The following is a 22,409-nucleotide window of genomic DNA, read 5'->3' on the forward strand; positions in this document are numbered from 1 at the left end:
AAGGATTGTTCGGTATTTAGAAGAATATTCTTTTCTCTAAACAGCAGTGCTTTGTTATTTTGAATAAGTTTGGTTCTTAAATTTAAAAGCAATACTACAACAATGAGATATTAACATGCTTCTGAATATTTAAATGTAATGAAGTATATTATGACACAATTACAATATATTACACTGAGGAAGTGTTAGTTTCAACTGCATTCATCAATAACATAGTGAATGTAATTGTATTAGACTTTATTCTCTTTGGGAAATTACTGACTATAATAATCTATTCTGTGAGTAACATTATGCTGAAAGGATTATGCCCAGTGATGGCTGTTTCTCAGCATAGCATAGCAAAAATGTTTCACCTTTCTCCCAGTTTTGCAGGCTTTGGCTCTTTTCCAATCCTATTTTAGAGGATTAGGAGGTTAGGGTTCCAAGGCAGATATGTAAGAGGCATTTATTATGTACTATCAGTGTTCACGTTTAGCCACCATATAAATGTTCTATATGACAAACTTTCCCTAAAGCTAATTCTTCAGGTCTTCCAATGGTGCACACTCATCATTGATGTATCCATCTGCCTTGTTGCTGGTTGCTCTCTTCTTTTGTTACACCTTTCCCAGCATTAGAGCTTTTTCCAGAAAGCAGGGCCTTCACATAATGTGTGTAAAATAGGATAATTTGAGCCTGGTCATTTGTGCCTCAAGTAAGAACTCTAAGTTGACTTGTTTGGTGATCCATTTATTTATGTTTTGGCTGCACATGGTATTCTCAGGAGTCTTCTCTAGCATCAAAAGTGTCAATACTGTTTCTATCTAGCTTCTTTAAAGTCCAGTTAATTCCATAGTGTCACTGGGAATACCTTAGCTTTCATAATTCTGACCTTTCTAGGTGTAGACATATGGCATCTCATCTTTTTCCAAGGCTTCTGGCTGCTCTACCAAGTGCTAGCTTGTGGTGTATTACTTGACTGCTTGTTCATTTACTGTTGATGGTTGATCCTAAAAGGCAGGAGGTATCTAGCACTTCAATATGTTCATTGTCAATTTTAAGACTGGTTGTTCTGTCTGTTGTCATTAGACACAATCAAAGTTTTGTCTATAAACACCGAAGCACTCACTGACTTCCTTTTGATATTCTTTGGCTTTGTCAATTATTTAGCAAACAACAGAAATAAAATCTGATTTAAAAATTTTCTAAAGCCAACTTGAACTGCTGGCTTCTTCACTGAGCCGAAGGGAGAATCCAGGATGGGTAGTCTCTAGTCTCCTAGCTCTGCAGACCGAGTTGAAAAACTGAGGACACACCCTCTGATAACGGTCCCCAGTTCTTCACTCGGTCTCAGCGTGTTCAGACCTCCCTTTAAGGGCTCTGAATAGTTAGGATTGTAGAAGAATATTCACCCCCTGGATTAAGCTATTTTTCGCAGAGAGGCTTAGATCAGGTTTGACAGCTAGCTGGCTTGCCGGTTTAGCACTTTCATTTTTTCGCGCCTTTTTTCCGGTTTGCGCTTTTTTGCTTGTTATTTTTATTTTTTGACTTTGCTTGCTGGTGGACTGTTTTTTGTTTTGTTTTCTGCCAAAACTTGAGTGGAGGTGACCCTGAGAGCCCGTGTGGCCCGGTCTGGGGCGGGAGTTGGCGTCTTATTTAACTTGCCTCTTCCCGATCCACTTTCTCTTGCCTGGGATGAGCCACAGCTGCCGCTAAGCGCTTCTGTCCCTTTTCGGCGGCAGCGGCCATTTATTTCGTTTGGGGACAATCTTGCAGTTTGTCTCCAGGATTGTCCCTTGGGGGGGAGTTCTGGCCATCGGGTTTAAATCCTGACCCCCCCCCATCCAGTCCCCAGAGCACCGTGGCAGCTGTGAGACGCTTGAGTCTGCCTGATAATTGCGGTGCAGCCAGCGCCAGGCTCGCAAGCCTCTGACCTGTCAGGGCTTGCTGCAATTCAAAGAGGCAGCCGTTTTTTTCCAACTTTTTTCCCTTGACTCGGCTTTTGAATTGCGGAGCTGGGCTGAGCTCACTACTTTGGGTCGCACTGGCCTCCTGAAGTGGTGGACAGCTACTGTGGCTGTAGCTGACAGCTTAGGCTGAATATTTTTTATTTTATTTTATTTTATTCTTACTTCTTTCTCCCTCTCTCTACCCTGTCAAGTGACAGTTATTTTTGGCAGGCTCAAAGATGGCCACCAAGGGAGCTGATCAAGAATTGTCAGTTCCTCAGCAGGGTAGAGAGAAGGTTGTAGAGGGATATCCTAAGCCCAGGTCTGCTGGTCTAGAGGCAGCAGCTAGGATTAGAGCCAGGGCTCTAGCCCCTAAGAGATCCTCTAGGGCTGAGGATAGACAGGCCAGGCATAGACAAAAAGCCATAGACAAACAGTTTGACAGGGTAGTGAGAGATTCCAGGATGGCTGAATACAGAGCCACCCCTCAAACTTTGCCTTCTCAAGATGACAGGCAGCCAGACTAACTGGCAGATAGGCAGTATATGACTGCCTGGTCTCCTGGGGGCTCAAGTACCCACGATTTGCAGGGTAATCTCCAAATCAGGGCTGAGACCTCTCACAATTTTTCTGAGCCGCCTCAGGGGATCTTGATGGCGGCACCTGCAGACCAAGTCTCCAGTGGCCAGACCTGTGCCTGCAGCCACCTTTGCACCTATGGCAGCTGGCTTACGACCGGAGGAGACCCAGATGCAAGAAATGCTATCCTTCATGAGAGCCTGGATCTCCCAGAAAATAAGACAGGAATTGCAGGCAGAGGTCAACCAGCTGCACCAGCTGTCTTATTTGGAACCTAGCAGAGGAGTCCTGCAGGGGCAGGCTTCCGCTGAACAGCCAGTCCACTTCAGAGAGCGCTCGGCCTCCCCTTCAGAAAGCAGCCAGATTTATGGCTCTGAGAGGGACCTCCTTCCAGAAAGGGATTTTTCGGATGAGGAGTCAGAGGTAGCAGGTCCCCCCTCCTTTAAGAGCCTTTTCCAGCCGGCTCTTTTCAAGACTCTGCTGGTTAAGGCCAAGAGCACGGCTCATCTCAAAAAGGACATGGTCACTCAGGACCTTCCCACTGAGGGAGAGGATCAGGAGGATTTCCTGTTCACTGAGAAAGCATCTGTGGTGGACGCTGTACCTGTGCCCCAGATGTTTCTGAACCTGATCAAAAAGCAGTGGGAGTCCCCTGGGATGTACACTGGCCCCAGTGGGTCTGAGTCTACCTTATTTAATGTGGACAAAGATCTTTTGGAGATTATGGAAGTGCCAAAGGTAGATGGCCCAATGGTAGCCCTAGCTTCCTCATCTGTCATCCCACCTGATGCGGAGGATGTTCTAAAGACAGAGGACCAGAAGGAGGAGATGGCGCTCCGGAGAGCTCATCAAGCCGACTCCTGGGCCATCAGAGCATCGTCAAATGCATCTTTTTTTACTCGGGCCTCTTTGCGCTGGCTGAGACAGCTACAGGACAGAATCCCACCTGAGGATCTCAGGGTGCATCAGGACCTGAATAAGATTATAGCTGCAGCTCAATTGATTGCTGATGGCACCCTCACATCAGCCAAATTTTCTTCCAGAGCCATGGCCTCTTCCATAACAGCACGCAGGCTTCTCTGGCTAAGAAATTGGCAGGTGGACGTAAGAACCAAATGGAAGCTGATGTCGGCTCCCTTTAAGGGGGAGAGGCTTTTGGGGGAAGCCCTGGACCCCTTTTTGACGGAAACCAGTGACAAGCGAAAGATCCTGCCCTCTCAGGGGAAGCGCTTTGATTACAGGTCTCATCCCTACTATAGGAAGCCCTCCTTTAAACGGGGAAGCTGGGGCAGGCTTTCCCCATCAAAGTAGGCCCTTTTTCCAGAGATCCTCCTCTCAGGCCGATAGACAGGCCTTTGCTGCCAGAGGGCGTCAGAGGCAAGAGGGCAGAAAGTCCTTTAGGGGTTCCAACAGACCCTTCAGGCACAAGAAGTGACGCCTGAGCCTCATCCCTCATAGGGGGCCATCTGGGACTGTTCTGGCAGAGGTGGGAACAGACCACAATGGACATTTGGATCCTGTCAACCTTATGGTCAGGTCTCTCTCTAGAGTTTCTCTCCTCCCCCCCAAGAGCCTTTGTGTGCTGCCCCATCTCCAGGGACCTCTCAAAGAGGGATCTCATGCGATCCACCATCTGCTGGACATTCGGTCCATCCAGCCGGTTCCGGTGGACCAGGAGAGACAGGGTTTCTATTCAGTGTTGTTTGTGATTCCAAAGGCCTCGGGGGTGGGGGGTGGCGAGCAATCCTCAACCTGAAAGGGCTCAACAGGCATCTAATCTACCGAAGGTTCAAGATGCACTCCCTCCACTCCATTCTAGAGGGACTGCGGGAGGGAGATTTTTTGGCCTCGGTAGACATGACGGAGGCTTACCTCCATGTGCCCATACACCCCAACCACCGTCAGTTCCTGAGGTTTTGCTATGGCGGCCACCATTTTCAATACAGGGCTCTCCCGTTCGGCCTGTCATCAGCCCCTCAGACTTTTACCAAGCTCTTGGCAGTGGTAGCAGCACATCTCAGAGCCTTACCCATAAGGATCCAATGCTATTTGGATGACATCCTGATAGCATCCTCTTCCAGACCTCAGGCGGAGGAGGATCTGATGTCGACAATCAGGATTCTTCGAGAGCATGGGTTCTTGATAAACCTGGACAAATGCCACCTAGTACCATCAACTCGGATCTTGCATTTGGGGGCCATTATAGACACCTTGGCCGGACAGGTTTTTCTCTCACAGGAGCATCAGGGAAGTCACGTCGCTGATCCTGTCTTCCAGAGAGGTGCCTATCATCTTGCTGTCTCAATTCAAGCCATGGATCAGGGATGCTTGTATAGGAAACCCCAGAGGATTACCATCACCACCAATGCCAGTCTCTATGGTTGGGGGGCCCACTTGGGAGCCCAGGTCACCCAGGGGAGGTGGTCACGAGAGGAGCTCGCCCACAACATAAATTGGCTAGAGCTCAGGGCTGCCCGCTTAGCGCTCAAGGATCTAAGGCAAGAGGTGGTGGGGAGACATGTGCTTCTCCTCACGGACAATGTGGCTACCAAGGCCCACATAAACCGGCAGGGGGGCACACGCTCCAGATCTCTAATGCAGGAAACAATTCAATTGTGCAGGTGGGCGGAGAGAAACCTGTTGTCCCTATAAGCAGAACATATCTCAGGAGTATCCAACGTGCAGGCAGACTGGTTGAGCAGGGCCACAGTCGACCAGTCAGAATGGCGATTGCATCCCAGTCTATTCTAGGAGATGACGGAACGCTTCGGCCGCCCGATTCTGGATCTCTTTACATCACCAGAGAACACGCACCTCCTGAGGTTCTTTGCTCAATTCCCTGCCTGAGGAGCAGAAGGGGTCAACGCTCTCCGGTGCAGGTGGCCCCAGGGACTATTGTATGCCTTCCCCCCCTTCCCCTGATTCTGGGGGCAATCAGGAAAGTACTGATAGAAAGGGTAGAAGTTCTGTTGGTAGCCCCTTACTGGCCCAGGCGTCCTTGGTTCGCCAACCTGGTGGGCCTGTCAGTCGCCAGAGCCTGGAGAATTCCCCTGCACAAGATCTCCCTCAGCCAGGGCCCGCTCAAGCACCCAGATCCAGCCTGGTTTCGGTTGACCGTCTGGCGCTTGAGCAGGGGATCCTGAAACGGGAGAAGTTTTCCACAAAGGTCATTCAGACCATCCAGGCAGCCAGAAGACCTTCCAGAACCAGGATATATAACGCAACGTGGAAGATTTTCAGCAGTTGGTGCGCTTGTCACCAATTGGAACCCACTGGGGTTTCTGTTGCAAAGGTATTAGAGTTCCTGCAGGACGAGTTGGATAAAAGTCTCATCCCCAATACCTTGAAGAGACAGGTGGCTGCCTTGGCCTTGGTGATTTCGGTCAAGGGCTCTACTACTCTGGCCCAACACCCTAGGGTGAAAGCCTTCCTTAGGGGAGCCACGAATCTGAGGGCACCGGTGGTCCACTGCTACCCCACCTGGGATTTGCCTAAGGTCCTGCAGGCACTGACTTCTCCCCCATTTGAACCATTACATGAAGTCTGCCTTCACCTTCTCACGTGCAAGGTGTCATTCTTGGTGGCCATTACCTCGGCCAGGCGTATTTCGGAGTTGGCTGCCTTATCCATCAGGAAGGATCTGTGCGTATTCCATGTAGACAGGGTGGTTCTGCGGTTGGACTCTACCTTCCTGCCCAAAGTGAACTCCTTATTCCACCGTTCACAGGAATTGATTTTGCCTAATTTCTGTCCTGAGCCTACCCATGCACTAGACAAAAAATGTCACACCTTGGACATTAGGAGGGCCCTCTGTATTTACATTAAAAGAACTTCTTCTTTTAGGAGGATGGAAGCCTTGTTTGTTTCCTTTCAGCCGTCAACTTTAGGTCGCAGGGTGACACCTTCCACAGTAGGTCGCTGGCTCAGAGCCTGCATTGCAAAGGCCTATGAGTTACAGAGCCTTCCTGTGCCCAGGAGGATCACAGAGCATTCAACCAGAAGTGCAGTGACCACCGTAGCCTGGGCAACGCAGGCATCAATTCTGGACATTTGTAGAGCTGCAACCTGGTCATCAGTGACCCCATTCATAAGACATTACAAAATTGACTCCTTTGCCTCAGTGGAGGCGTCCTTTGGAAGATGAGTCCTGCAGGGTATGCATGTGGAGGTGGGGACCTCCGACCAATCCAGCTCCCACCCGTAGGACAGCCATCAGCCAGCTTTGGTATGTCCCATCCTGGATTCTCCCTTCAGCTCAGTGGAGAAGGGGCGTTGGTCCTACCTGAACGCTTCTTCTTGGGGAGCCGAAGGGAGAGTCCAGTCCCACCCTGTATTCTGTCTGGTCGGAATAGGGAGGAAATGTCCCTTTTTTTCGCAGTATCAATGAACTATCTGTTTGAGGACAAGGAGCAGCTGAATTCGCTTCAACGTTGTTCAGAACTGGGGACCGTTACCAGGGGGTGTATCCTCAGTTTTTCAACTTGGTCTGCAGAGCTAGGAGACTAGAGACTACCCATCCTGGATTCTCCCTTCGGTTCCCTGAGAAGAAGCGTTCAGGTAGGACCAACGCCCCATCTCTTCCATGTAGGGCTCTGATCTTTGCTAGATGATTCTAAGCATTATTTGTATTAGCTTCTAAAATTAGGGGTATTTTACAATAGTTTGTGTACTCTGTTAAGTTTCCTTTTTGGTATTGCAGGATATTAGGATACAATTATTTAAAAAGTATAGAGTTACAGTTTTACAGCTATGCTTTTTATGATTTTAAAATAATGATCAAATATCAAGTACCTGGCATTTCTGTACAAAAGCATTATTCAAAGTAAATAATGGTCCTTCAGAAATGTATCTTTGTTATATTGTTATCCCATTTTTCAGTCAGAGGTTGAAGGTGGTAGACATAGCTCTCCTCCTCTCATTTCTCCAACAAGAGCTTGTAAAGATAGATTGGGCTGAGGGAGTATCTCAGGAAGCGTCCATGGCTGGGATCTGTCTCTCTGGTGCAACTTCCAGTACAATATTCATATTACTAAAGAACTAAAAGATGCCAACTTTTATATTAATTTTGCACAGAAAAAAGTATAATCTGCTGTTGCTAATTTAGTTAATAGATTACTGATTTTGCCCATGTTATAAGTTATTTAATCTACATGATTTAGGTTATCTGAAATAAATTATAGATGTCACCATTCAGATACATTTAATTTTTTATTTAAATTTTTATATACTCCCCCCCCCCCCCTCTGCTGGCCTCAGTTTACTTTCATTGTCCTTTTTCGCCAGCAGAGGCAGCTGCTGATCCATGCATCATTTTATGCCTTTCCTCCTAATTCTGTAATAGACAGTAGTATGTAAAACTGAGGTTATAATACTTCCCATTGAACTCAATGAAAATAAGTCACTAAAATAAATGTTAGATTTATCTCTAAATGTCTGAAGAATGGGAACATAAGTATTTAGTGGCATATTTCCTTGAAGTAAAGCCATACTGGTACAGTAGTCCTCACTTAATAACCCCAATTGGGGCTGGAATTTCTTATCGCTAAGCTAGGAAACATCATGTGACTGCTTTGCTTAGTGACTGCGGTTCCGGTAGTCCCAGTTGTGATTGTTAAGAGAGCATTGCGCCAGGCAAGTACCTCACATTTTTCCTGCCCTGCCATGCTCACCTCTACTTAACTCCACTCATCTTCCCCTATCTTTGTCTTTTGGGCTGCCCTTCACTCTGTCACAACTCCCCCCCCCAACTGGCCTCAGTTTACTTTCATTGCCCTCTTTCGCCAGCAGAGGCAGCTGCTGACCCATGCATCATTCTTATGCCTTTCCTCCTAATTCTATTTTTAGATCTGTGTTGATTTAACTCCAAATTGCCATCATTTTTCCTATACATATATAACCTTTCTAAAAAAACAACAACTGTTTCCATGAATATATAAACCATTTTAATTTTCAATTGATAATTTCAACAGTAACACACAGGCTTGTAGCTGAGCATTATGAATGATTTGATAGTGAAAGAGGAATAAAGCATGACACGAAAGGTTCAGGAATTACTCAGGAAAATAGCCCAGGGTAAAAAATTTTAAGTCCCTACTAGATATAAAGGTCAGCTTCAATGTTCACTTTGTGAGCTCCTAACATTTACAAGGTAGTGATGTCCATTGCAATACAATAAAGACTGTGGCTTTACTGAGAAGGGCATTTCATTTAAATGGGTGTTTTTCTAATTAATATTTTTAGTAATGATTTTGTTCTTTCACATATCATCCTTTCATGTATGTGTTGATTCAGCTGTGTGAGTTATAAGAAATGTGCCCTTCATCTGGCAATAAATAGCAGCTTAGATGGTGCTGAATGACACCATTTCCTTTTTTACAGAGAGACAATGAAGAATTGCCTTTTAATATCCTTGAGACTTGGTCTGAACATGATGTAAATTGAAGAGCATTTCTCTTGCCTAAACAACTTTGTAAAGACAGTAATTACCAGATTGTGAATGTTGTTTGATTCTAATTGTCTTAGTCATGTCAGCAGCTCTCTATTGCTGGTAATAGCAATTGTAAAATACCTCTGTAGAAAAGAAGATTGAAAAGAAATTTGGCCCTTTTATTTCTTTGGACCTATTGATCCGTGATATATTTAAACAAAAACAAAATGAACAGCAAGATAAAATGAATGCTTGCCTCAATAGAGTGTACAGACAAGTTTTTCCCACTCATTTACTTTAACATTCTATTTCATAATGCTAAATGTATATAAAGTAAAAAAATCCCAGCATATTCTTATATATCCTCCCAATCACTGTACTTCAATTTCTATTTGTTACCAAATCTTTTATGTTTATAATATTGATATTCAACTCCAGCGTACCTGCTTTTTAGAGTTAATACAACAGAGCTAGTATAAAGGAAATTCAGTTCTGAAATTCCTGTGACCACTCATGGGAAAATTATATTTTTCTTTTCCCAAGTCACCCCATTAATTTATTCCTCAAGAAAATTAGAGTTTTCCCAAACAGGCAACTGATCATATGGCAAAACTTTTTTTGATGTCTGTTGTTTTAGTAGAGATTTGCAGAAAACAGAAAAGTATTTTGCTTTCAGCTTGGGACTGAACTGCTCCACTGGGGAAACCTGTCAAAATAGCCTGAACATTGTGCACCCTAAAGAATATAAGTGTTCCACCATTGGGAAAATAATAGAAACTTAAAAACAAGTTCTACTGTTTTATTTATTTCACTAGGGCCACAAAAGGAATCTATTCTGAGGGCTTTTTTTATTATATAACTTTTTTGTGGGATGGATGGAAGGAGGTAATGGTAAGAAATTTTAATGTACAAAAAAAAAGAGTTTTAATTCCTATCCCTAAATAATGTACTGGAGCAGGAATAGGTTGTTGGATTGCTGGTTGCTGGTGCTGGGTATGAGATGGGAAGATCTTGCTGTTCTCACTGGTTTTAAGGCCCTGACCACTAATTGCCACTGTTTTCCTATTTGGGCACAGCTGTTTATTATTTCACTGCCACCATGAAGAACGGTTACAGGAACTGGGCATGGCTAGTCTAGTGAAGAGGAGGACCAGGGCAGACATGATAGCAGTCTTACAATATTTGAGGGGCTGCCACAGAGAGGAGGGGGTCAAGCTATTTTCTAAAGTGCTGTAGGCCAGACAAAGAATAATGGATGGAAACTGAACAAGGAGAGATTTAACCTGGAAATAAGGAGAAACTTTCTTTTTTTTAAAATAAAAGTTTTATTTAAGTTTTCACAAAACACATACATACAAATAAAATATCTTTTTTTTTTAGAACGGCGTGACCCCGGGTTATCACTTCTCCATACAGGCATACACTCAATACATATTTATCTTATACATTCTAATCTATATCTTATAACTATTTTCGCAATTTTTTTCAATTGCTTTTCCCTTTCTTTACTTCCTATAGCCTTCTTTTAAAATATCTCATTCCTTTCTTAATTCAATTACATATCTTTTTCTAATTTTAAAAATCTTTCTAATCAATGTTTTTATACTTTCATCTGTCCTGTTTACAATTTCATATTATCTTTTCTCATAAAACAAATTTTGCCCTGTAATTACTAGACTGGAGTGTAACACCTTTGTATCTTTTTTCAAATCTTGTTTAAAAATTTAAGTTACACCTTTACAGTTATAACATTCGTTTTTTAACCTCTATTTTATAACACATGCCTATTTTCAATAGAATTCTGCTTGGTACATTCCCTTAAAAATACACACTAAATTCTTAAAAGAAATAAGTATATATGTATATATATCTGTGTATATATGTATAACAATAGTAAATGGAATAATTATTCTATTTAAGTACAGCTCTGCCATTAATAACAATCTTTTACATTTCTATTTCTTTTAACAAACATTACCTTTCAGGGTTTTTTTAACTTTCTTTTTTAATCATTGAGAGCCTTATTCTCTTTACAAACAAATATTCCATTACACATCAATACAATTTTTTTCTATCACTTTAATCATATAAACATATTTTCTAACCCTTTTCTATTTCTAACATAACAATGCTATCCCATGCACCTTTGCAGAATCCTCTCCTTAAGTTAAATTTTAACCATTGTCTCTGTGTCTTTTAAATAGGTTTATACCTTTAATTCTGATACACTTTTCCTGTAGAAATAAGGAGAAACTTTCTGACAGTGAGAACAATCAACCAACGGAACAGCTTGCCCTTGGAAGTTGTGGGAGCGTCATCACTTCAGACTTTCAAAAAGAGATTGGGCTGCCATTTGTCAGAAATGGTGTAAGGTCTCCCGCTTGAGCGTGGGATTGGACTAGATGATCTACAAGGTCCCTTCCAACTCTGATGATCTGTTATCTGCCTTCTAGATTATGTCTTTACTAAGGGTCCCTTTTAAAACTGGCATGTAAGGCAGATGGGTAATCTTACAACCTGAATGCCTAACTATCTTAAACTTGTGAACTACCACCATCATCTGAATTCTCTTACATCATCTCTTGTCTTTTAGTAATCTGCTCTGCCCCTTAGGTTGATATTAGGTTGACTTTTCTGAAAATAACGTTGACTAAAAATAAGCTAAGATGTAAGCAGCCTGAAGCAAAAACCATCACTGTTGGAAAAAATGATTCTATAGCACTATCTATAGCACTAATATAGAATATCAACCATGCAATGTTTTACTGGTTTATTCATTTTTTAAAATCTTAAATAAAAGAAGTCACTTTAAGTTACTTAAAAAAAATCAATTCATTTAGCAGACTACAGAACATAGAAAAAATAAGTTCAGAAACAAAAATCTCATAAACATTAATGCATTTAACTGATGGATACACATTAGAATAAAAGGACACCAAGTAAACAATGTTGGAGGGTTCTTGACTAGCCTCTTTACCTACCTTGCTGGCTTTGAATCATAATAATGATTGATTGATATTACATGTACCTCAGAAACTAATGGATTTCTGTCATAAAGATTCCTATCGTCTTTTCTAAATCTTCGAGACTCTCAAGTGGTTTTTAAATTTTAGTCAAATCAATTTCTTCCTATTCCTGTTCACACTTCAGCATGTTGCTTGACTCTCTGCTCCCTACAGAGATCACTTTCCTCCTGCCTCGGTGATCTGCTTCAAACTAGTCAAATATTTTTCTTACCTATATTGGAAATGGTTGCAACATCTGATTTATGTAATTCTCCAGAGGGAATTGCAAACAGACGTTAGTTGCTCATTTTAAAGTGGCAAAGTGTATTGGAATTAGTGAAATCAGGAAAGGAATGGAAAGATTGCCATCTAACACATAACAGTTATCCCTTTTTCTTATCATTTTTATTTTTATTTTAGCTTATTTTCTGTGATTTATATTTTCTATTATTTCCATAAGTCCAACACTTTCTAGTATTTCTCTATAAATTCTTTTGTTTTACTTTGTTTTATTTTCTAAGCCCTATGTTCTTTTTTGTCTTTTGCTCTATATTCCTATCTTAGTTGGATTTTCTATCTTAAGTTTATTATATATTTATTGCTTATATTTTTATTGTTACCAACACCTGGGCTCTTTGAAGATGTCAATACCTGGCCTTATTGATACTTGCTGGTGCCTTGGACCTTAACTAACTTTGTTTCCAGGTTGCATGATTTTGCCAGTGAAAAAAGACAAAAGTGGAGATAGTTAGCTTTGTTGCTACTTCTGTCTATTGCTATCTCTCTCCATGCTATGCTCAGTCCTGCAGCTGTTGTCATACTTTCTTTAAGTCCCTTAGCCCATTTTTAGAATGTTATTTTCTTTGTTTCTATTTTCCTCTTCTTCCTCCTTGCCACTTCTCCCCTCTATTTCTCCTCCTGTTGCTACTACAATTTTCACTTCAGTAGAACCTTTTTTCAATAAGGTCTCTTTCCAGAAACATTAAAATCATTGTTTCCTTAAGTTTACACATATTCAATTTGATGTTTGTGTGATCATAAATATTATGTGGCCTTGTAGATTGCAAAGGGGCAGAGTAAAGAATCTTTATTACATATCCTATAATGTACTACATACTTACATGTAGTATAAATATATGTCACAACTGTTAAATCAAAATGTTTCATTCAATAGTTTTGTCAACATTTTACAATTTTATCTAAGGAGTAAAAGTATTCTCTGCAAGAAGATACTGTCTGGAAAAATTGCATAAAAATGCAAAATTGATACAAGGATCGGCATTTTTGAAAAATGCCCTGATTCAGTTACCATATTAAAGTCATGTTTCAGAAACAGTAACATATATTTAGGCAACATAAAAAAAAACCTCATTCTTAGAATGGTGGTCTATACTGTATAACGTTGCGATCTTAGATAATTATTATAACCACTATTATTACTTTATTATAGTAAGAGTCAATTTGTAATGTTGATGAAAATCTGAATATATCTGCAAAGTCATTACTAATCCTCTGAAAATCTCCATCGCTTAATTTTGTTTTTTATTATCACACTAGATTTGTGTAATTGAACTTATCTTTTGGCTAAATAGACTCAACACTGATTGAATTTGTCATTCAAATATGGTTAGTTTGTTCATAACTAAAATATTCCAAGCATGGAATTTATTTGGTTCACTAGAAGATTAGGTTCCTATTGTCAGATATTGACTTTTGAAATTATTTTGTAGTATTGACTGAATGAGAAGCTGGATTTAGTGTACTGTATGTCCGATTGAAAATTCAATTTATAAATGCAAGCATAACTGTTAACATAGTAGATTTAATTATTTTTATAGAGAATAAATTCTTTCCAAAATACTTTCTTCTTTAAGTATAATTACATTTTGAAGACATTTTAGTATTATAAAATATGCCAATCATTTTGGGAGATGAGGAGGGGGGAGGGGGAGAGGGATCTTTACTATTTTTTCTAGGTGATTCTAGTTCTTTGAAACACTTCTTGATTTACAAAGATCTGTTGGCAGCCCTATTTATCTTTCAAATAACAGCAAATGTGATAATTAATTTAGAGTTGTAGTTAACTACAAATAGTTATTTTGATTCCATTCCTGCAGGTTATGAGATGGCAATGCTGAGACAAAAGTGTTGATTAATATAGAGCATAGTAAACATAGTGAGGGAATATTTCTGCTGAGCTTTAGGTTAGTACTTTGTGCAACCAGCCTACTTTTGTATTTTGTCTGGTTTTGGAGTGCAAATCATTTTTATGAGGATTAGATTTTATATATCTTATTGAAAGCTGCAAGAGGAAATTCTTGCCACTTTGTTTTCTTCAAAAATGTAATTTTTTAAAAGCAATGTTTTAAAGAAATTGGAAATGGGGAAACTGAATACATTACTGTTCCTTTTTTTCCTTTAAGCTTTGGGGACTTGGAGTTACCTCCAATATTCAAATATATCTATATAGCATGTAAGAGAAAGTAATCCAAGCAATCTCTTGATCCTCAGCAAATACTTGAGTTGGTAACCTAATGACTGGACCTAGCAAAGAAGTTAAGCCGTTGCCCTTTTTTCCAACCTAACAATCTCTTGGACGATTAAAATTACATTCTGAGATAATCCAGAATGTAGCAGTGCAAGTAGATGTCGGCTTGCTAACCTTTAAGAGAGCATTAAAGATCTGGTTCTTCCAACAGCTACTGGCCTGAAACTGCAGTTTGAGATGGAACCAGTTAATTTTTGGAGTTTTTCACTGGTGTAACTGTTTCTTTCTTTTATTGTACTATTATTGTCTGTTTTTTTCTGTTGGTAATTTCCAGTTCTGAAAGCTGGATATTGAGAAAGAGTGGACAGAATAAGTGCTGCTGAATTAATGGATTTGGAAATGATTAATAATAGTATGGACAACAAAAGTAGGAACTAATAAATCTTGGATAAAATGATGACTGGTTGCTACCTTGAGATTAAGAGCTAGAGGTAACAATTCACAGAGTATGAGCATGTGATATAAATCTATAAGGAACTTGATTTGGCGGGGGCTTCGCAAATAGATGGGGAAAGATAATACGAGGAACAGATAGGGTCAATGCAGTTCTTCTAAAAAATATTCTTAAGAGTAGTGTCAATAACTGCTGGGGTAGATTCATTTGGTGAATATTGGATGTAGTTTAAAAAAATTAAGTATTGAGCATTTTAATTATTGGTATTATATTTATCTGGAGTTAAATAATCTCTGTGTTTATCCTATTTACAACAGATGTATTGTTATTCTTACTGAAACTTTGATTCTCATCAAAGATAGGCAATCTGTTCAATATCTGCCATCTCTAGCCATGTTTAAGGTTTAATTATCTTCCGTCTGTTTAAGTTGTTCTGGTAGTCCTTGGAGATAATAAAGTATAAGCACACATTTTCTCTCCATGGAATATCCCCCAAAGATGGATGTAAATTGTCAGCAATGCCTTTTTTAATTTGGAATATCAGAATGCATTTGGAAATGCTATCTAAAAATCTCATTCAGATACACTATTTTATATGTTATAATATGAACTGTTATTGTCCCTGTGCCATCACCAGGGGCAGAAGGTTTTAAACCAATTAGTTTTCTCACACTATTTCCCTTAACCATATGCTTGCCATTATAGCATTTTATCACTTGTATCGGACAGGAATTTTTACAGCTATTAACCTTCATTTTCCCCCGCTTCACATTCCCTTCTCTCTAAGGGAGAAGGAATTTTTTGTCTTTGCCCAAATTTTTCAGTTCAGATCTTAATATGGTTAGATACTATTTAATAAGAACTTAACTAAACCATTGTAGACAGTAATCAGTAAGTGAAATCTTATAGATTGTATTTATAGTCATCATCTAGCCAAAATACAGTTGCTTGTATTTCTATAAATCTGAGTTCTGTTTCAGTTTGGTTTACATGTCATATATAATTAACAATTTATAGTTGACTAAAGAACAGTCATATCTGTGAAAGCATACATTTTTGCCTAGTTGGGATTGTAGATCCAATTGTTGTTATTTGTGCTTGAACATGATAGCCATACTTTATATTTTAGTAATGATTTCTTAAAATATAGTTTGATTCCAATACTTTGGATGACCAAAGTATTGACCAAATTTCAACTTTCTTTCTCTTTTATAAAGCTTCCTTTTGAAGGGTTTTTAAGGTCTGGAAAATTCACAGGAGCAAAAAGAACTTTTCAATTAAAGATATATACATACTACAACTATTTCATGTAATTTTTGTAGTTTCTGGAGAAAAAAGAAATAATTTTAAGAGAGCAAAATGTTCATTTTAAAAGAAAGGATAGTTAATGAAGTACTTATAGTTTGGTGTTGAACAGAAAAAAGAAAAAGGAATGGAAGAAATTCACAGTATTGTTTAAATAAAGGAAGAATCCCACTGAAACACAGCTCTTGAAAAAAATTGTGGTAAATTCCCAAATATTCATAGAAATCCAAGCATTAAAAATATTAATGAAAATCTAGTTTTAAAAACCTCTTTTCAAAAATCTATTTTTAATCTAAGCTTGTCAACATTAATAGTATGGCAAATAGCCCTGAAGTTAAATTATATCATCTTCAAGGAATATGTAGCAAAATCCTAATTGTATTCTTAAAATGTAATTTCTTTTATGTAGATAGCTGTTGATTTAATAATATGCATTTTTCACTTTGGATGATAGGAAATTATATTCTAATAGTTTTGTGATTTTTTATTGCACAATGAGATATTGTATATTACTTTGCTTGGGATTTTTCTGAACATTTATTAATAATCTAATTTCATTAATATCTGGACTCATTCTCCCATTAAGAGCAAGAGGAACATATTGATTCAAGGTTAATGCTTGTAGAAAGTTAAATCCTAGGGCAAAAGAGACTGCCTGTCTTGATTTCTGCAGTATGTTTCACGTAGGGCTGCTCTTGAAGAGCATTTGAAAACTTAAAGGTTCAGAATGCAGCAGCACATGTAAATTGCATAAGTTATTCATTCCCCAAGCACCCTAGGGTATACAGAGGCCTGCTTCTGAGTTGCATTAGTAATTTGGGTTATGATGTTTCCTTCCTGCTTTGTATTTTTTTTTCACTGCTTCTAATCATGTTTATTTTATGTTAATTCTGTTTGCCACTTCTTGGGAGAAATATCCATCTGGTTCAGTTCCAAGTGAAAGACACTGGGAACATGGAGGCTGATTGAAAAGATAGTTTAATGGTGAACAGGACTACCAAGCACATAGTCCTGGTGCAGCTGATTATATGGAATTGAAAAAGAGGTATTTATACCCTCTCTTTGGCTTTGCCCTTGAGCTTCCTGTTCCTATGGAAAGGGCATGTATTCTACTGATTGCTGTCAGACTCCCATGAGGCTATGCAGGGTTCATAGCTGATTTTGTAAGGTTTTCTGTCAACCTTGGTTGAAGCTTGGGCTGATGCAATGAAGGAGCTTTGTTGGGTAATTCCTATTGTGGCTAAATGGCTTTGCCCTGAAGGATAATCCCATCATCCGGGAGCTGAAGATCTTTTGTTTTGTAAATAGGCTGGCCCAGTCCTTACAAAAATATGTGCTGGGAGCAGGGAGCAGGGACTCTGAGTTTTTGTCTTTAGAAACATGTTTCTTCTTTAGGAAAATATAATATTCTGCCTTTTTAATATATCCTAAATATGTCCTTTTTAATATTTCCTAAAATACAGTATCTCACAGAAGTGAGTACACCCCCTCACATTTTGTAAATATTTAAGAATATCTTTTCATGTGACAACACTGAAGAAATGACACTTGGCTACAATGTAAAGTAGAGGTTATACAGCTTGTATAACAGTGTAAATTTGCTGTCCCCTCAAAATAACGCAACACACAGCCATTAATGTTTAAACCCCTGGCAACAAAAGTGAGTACACCCTAAGTGATAATGTCCAAATTGGGCCCAAATAGCTGTTTTCCCCTCCTGGTGGCATGTGACTCGTTAGTGTTACAAGGTCTCAGGTATGAAGAGGGAACAGGTGTATTAAATTTGGTGTTATCACTCTCACTCTTTCATACTGGTCACTGGAAGTTCAACGTGGCACTTCATGGCAATGAACTCTCTGAGGATCTGAAAAAATGAATTGTTGTTCTATATAAAAATGGCCTAGGCTATAAGAAGATTGCCAAGACCCTAAAACTGAGCTACAGCACGGTGGCCAACACCATACAGCGGTTTAACAGGACAGGTTCCACTGAGAACAGGCCTCTCCATATAGCGGTTTAACAGGACAGGTTCCACTGAGAACAGGCCTCTCCATGGTCAACCAAAAAAGTTGAGTGCCCGTGCTCAGTGTCCTATCCAGAGATTGGCTTTGAGAAATAAATATATGAGTGCTGCCAGCATTGCTGTAGAGGTTGAAGGGATCAGGGGTCAGCCTGTCAGCGCTCAGACCATAAAACACACACTGCATCAAATTGGTCTGCAGCGCTGTCATCCCAGAAGGAAGCTTTTTCTAAAGATGATGCGCAAGAAAGCCCGGAAACAGTTTGCTGCAGACAAACAGATTTAAGGATATGGATTTCTGGAACCATGCCCTGTGGTCCGATGAGACCAAGATAAACTTATTTGGTTGAGATGGTGTCAAGCGTGTGTGGCAGCAACAGGTGAGGAGTACAAAGACAAGTGTGTCTTGCCTACAGTCAAGCATGGTGGTGGGAATGTCATGGTTTGGGGCTGCGTGAGTGCTGCCGACATTGGGGAGCTACAGTTCATTGAGGGAACCATGAATGCCAACGTACTGTGATATACTGAAGCAGAGCATGATTCCCCTCCCTTCAGAGACTGGGTTGCAAGGCAGTATTCCAGCATAATGACTCCAAACACACCTCCAAAACGACCACTGCCTTACTAAAGAAGCTGAGAGTAAATGTGATGGACTGGCCAAGCATGTCTCCAGACCTAAACTATATTGAACATCTGTGGAGCATCCTGAAATGGAAGATGGAGGTGCACAAGGTGTCTAACATCCACCAGCTCCGTGACATCGTCATGGAGGAGTGAAAGAGGACTCCAGTGGCAATCTGTGAAGCTCTGGTGAACCCAAGAGGATTAAGGCGGTGCTGGAAAATAATGATGGTCATACAAAATATTGACACTTTGGGCCCCATTTTGACATTATCACTTAGGGATATACTCACTTTTGTTTCCAGCAGTTTAGACATTAATGGCTATGTATTGTGTTATTTTGTATAACATTTACAGTGTTATACAAGCTGTATACTTACTACTTTACATTGTAGCCAAGTGTCATTTCTTCAGTGTTGTCACATGAAAATGTATACAAAATGTGAGGGGGTGTACTCACTTCTGTGAGATACTGTATTTCATTCTTCTAAGAGAACACTTGTTGAGATGGGTGGCCATATAAATTGAATACATACATACATAGTACAAAAATTGAATGGGGCATTATTTTCAAGAACTCCATCTGGGTTTGTAGTGGTATCCAGGAGTTATGTTCACAATATCTTTAGCTAACAAAATCCAAAGGTTTAGCAACAAATAATAGGATTTTACACACATTTCAGGCCTTTTGTAGGATCTCACATATAGCTAAAAACTTGGTAAATATTTGTGATCCTTCATCACAACTATGGCAGAGAGAGTGCAGTTGAAAATTTAAAAAAAAACAGCTTGTAAAATAAAACTTTTAAAAATACACAAAATACAGTGTGTTTCTGTGTTTATAGGAGAGGGGGGGAAAGAGGGAATGTATTTATAGTATGGAATGAGAGTAGGGGCAATTAAAAAGAGAAAGGTTTATTCTTTAGGTGAGGAGGATTGATTTATTGTCTTTGTCTTTGATTTATGGAACCTTTCATTATGATGAAAAAGTGGTGAATAATAAAATTTCTTTGTGTCTACAATGAAAAATGGAAGCATGCATCATTTTGTAGTTTGATATGAGTGTATAATGGGCATTAGTATAGTATAGTGTATAAAGGGGTTGGGTTAAATTGCCTTTTCTCTGCTTGTTTTTTGGTTTATAAAATTCAATCTGATTTTTTTAAAGGTAACAAGAACAAGAATAAATTAAGGTTTTATCTTTAAAAAAATCCTTCTCTGCATCTTGCTAATTTATCTTTCTCTTACGAGTACATCTTTAAAGTTTCTAGATGTAATGTGGAACATTATAATGTAAAACAAACATATATGCCTATCACACTGTACTTGCTGGAATAAGCAACACTATGCAGACAAAGAAACTAAAGGTGAACGATGAAGATAATTAAATAAAGAAACAGAATTTATATTAACAAAATGCATGTATTTCCCTTTTTCCTTACAAACCATCCCTGCTTCCACTGGGTCCATAAAGTACTTCATATGTTGCCTTTTCTCCAGCTCACCCCAAATTTCTTAGTCTTGTTCTTCTTCTCAATCCATTCACTCTCTCCCCTACCCTTTATTTCTTTGGCAGTTTAATCCTTATTTCTTCTCTAGGCCAGTGTTTTCAATATTTTTCATGCCACAGGATACTTTTATGGGTGGGACATTTGAGTCATTAAATTGGAAGTCCCATGACATCACAAAGTTGCTGGGATTTGGGAGAGGAAATGAAGTCAATCCACCCCATGATATCATAAAAATGGGGTTCTGACTGTAGATCACTTCCTGTCATTTGTTTTGGCTTGCTGATGTGGCACAGCCATAGACTTTTCATGGCACAGAATGTTCTACGGCCTAATGGTTGATAACTACTGCTCTAGATGATTAAAACATCATTTTTTAAACATGAAATTCTAGAATATTATGCTCTTCAATCCTTCTGTACAAATGTAAACACTGATGAACAGTATGTATCAATAATTCAATATTGTATATCATATAGAGTTAGTTTCTTTTCCTCATGCTGATTGGTGTGATGATATACTGAATTATAGTTTTACCTCATTCCTGAAGTAAGCAGCAGTCTATCTTTTGATTTGATTGCCTCATTGGTAACTAGATTTTTTTAAAATCTACATTATTGACCTGCAGTGGTTTTTGTTTGATTCATCAAGGCCTGAAATCAAGAAGTCAGAGAATGCTAGGCTTTTCAGCTCAGCCTATTGTTCTACAATATCAAAATTCTGATTTTGATATTTTATCTGCATAAAACGAACATTCTACAACTTTGTATATTGAAGGAATGACCTTTTAAACAGTGAAAAAGTTGGTTAAAGAAAAGGTTGCTTCTCTAATGTTATGTAATTGTTTTCTTTCTTTAATATTCTACGTTTTGACTCATTTTTACTAAGGTTTGCCCTAAAATCTTGTATTGTTGCTGCCGCAGTACTTAAAAAAAGGTTTTGCCAAGTACTCCTTACTAGATTGGATGGGGTAAGGGTTGGAAAGGAGAAAACATTTCTCACATGGCTCGAATATTTATGTATGCACTTACCTACAAGCCTGTGTTTTCCATTCTCTTGGTACTTCAGTCTCTCAGTACAGAAATAAACTAAACTGATCCTTGCAGCATTTGTAAAGATCAGTGCTATGTTGCATATTCCATTCTGTTTATTTTTATTTTGTTTTGTTCTAACTTACAGGTATATCAGAATAGTTGGAACACACAACACAGTAAACAAAGTTTTCCATATTGTGGCTTTTGAATGCATGTTCACCAACAAAACCTTCACTCTTGACAGAGGACTAATAGGTAAGTGATATTAATGGGAATTATAATGCCGATGATAATGCCAATGATGCCCTTTATTATTTGTTTAAAAAATATACCCAAATCAAATAATCTTTTATTATTTCTTGTAACTCAGCCTCCTTATGGTGGTCTTTGACCTTTAAGATAGGCAAAGACCAGCATAAGGAGGATGAAGTATAAAACATGCAAAAAAGAAATTACTTAAAAAGCTAAAAAAAATATATAAAAAAGAAATCTTAAAAAAAAATCTAACAGAACAGATAAAAGCAATGAATAGACTAGAAATATGACAAATTAAATCTATCTAGTACAAATAATAGAACAAATCTAATACAAAACACTATAATAATGATCTAGATCACCAAACCCCTCCCCAATCTTTTGGGCACCAGGGACCGGATTTTTCCCCCCTTGGACTGGGAGGCATGGTTTCACATATTACCGTGTTTTTCATAAAATAAGGCCGGGTCTTTTTTTTTTTTTTTGAGCCCCGAAAAAACATCTAAGACATCTTTTCAGGGGTGACTTAATCCCCCCCTTGCATCCTCGGGTGGGCGGGTGGTGGCAGCGTGGATGTTGGCCTCAGTGGCGGTGGGGCATTTTGCATCGCAAGACCTTCCACGCCCACCACTGCTGCTTCCTCTTGGAGCATCCTCTTCCATTTGGAGCGTCGCCACCACGATTGGGGCATTGCCACCGCGTTTGGAGCTGCTGCTGCTGCGTTTGGTGCTCCAAACGCGGGGGCAGCAACTCCAAATGTGGTGGCGACACTCCAAACAAGGCGG

At 39.4% G+C, this 22,409-nt stretch overlaps 2 protein-coding genes across 5 annotated transcripts in view; both read left to right on the plus strand.

Annotated features, from left to right (window-relative positions):
- BTBD9 (BTB domain containing 9) overlaps positions 1-22,409 on the plus strand; it is a 148,391-nt gene that overhangs the window by 60,783 nt on the left and 65,199 nt on the right. For all 4 annotated transcript variants that reach the window (XM_087965545.1, XM_026681372.2, XM_087965536.1 and 1 more), the window contains exon 7: positions 21,515-21,624. In XM_087965545.1, coding sequence (XP_087821671.1) covers positions 21,515-21,624 — 110 coding nt within the window. The remainder of the gene's footprint in view (positions 1-21,514; positions 21,625-22,409) is intronic.
- LOC148132820 (lamina-associated polypeptide 2, isoforms alpha/zeta-like) lies at positions 2,646-4,097 on the plus strand. The gene has a single exon (XM_087954818.1). The coding sequence runs from the start codon at positions 2,646-2,648 to the stop codon at positions 3,816-3,818; it is 1,173 nt and encodes a 390-aa protein (XP_087810944.1). The 3' UTR covers positions 3,819-4,097.

This window comes from Notechis scutatus, chromosome 1, assembly GCF_049901735.1.
Source record: "Notechis scutatus isolate UNSWTSFEM ecotype Mainland chromosome 1, rNotScu1.2, whole genome shotgun sequence".
NCBI classification, from domain to species: Eukaryota; Metazoa; Chordata; class Lepidosauria; order Squamata; family Elapidae; genus Notechis; species Notechis scutatus.

Coding starts and splice junctions, on each gene's coding strand:
- LOC148132820 (XM_087954818.1), top strand. CDS start 2,646: ATGGCAGCTGGCTTACGACCGGAGGAGACCCAGATGCAAGAAATGCTA.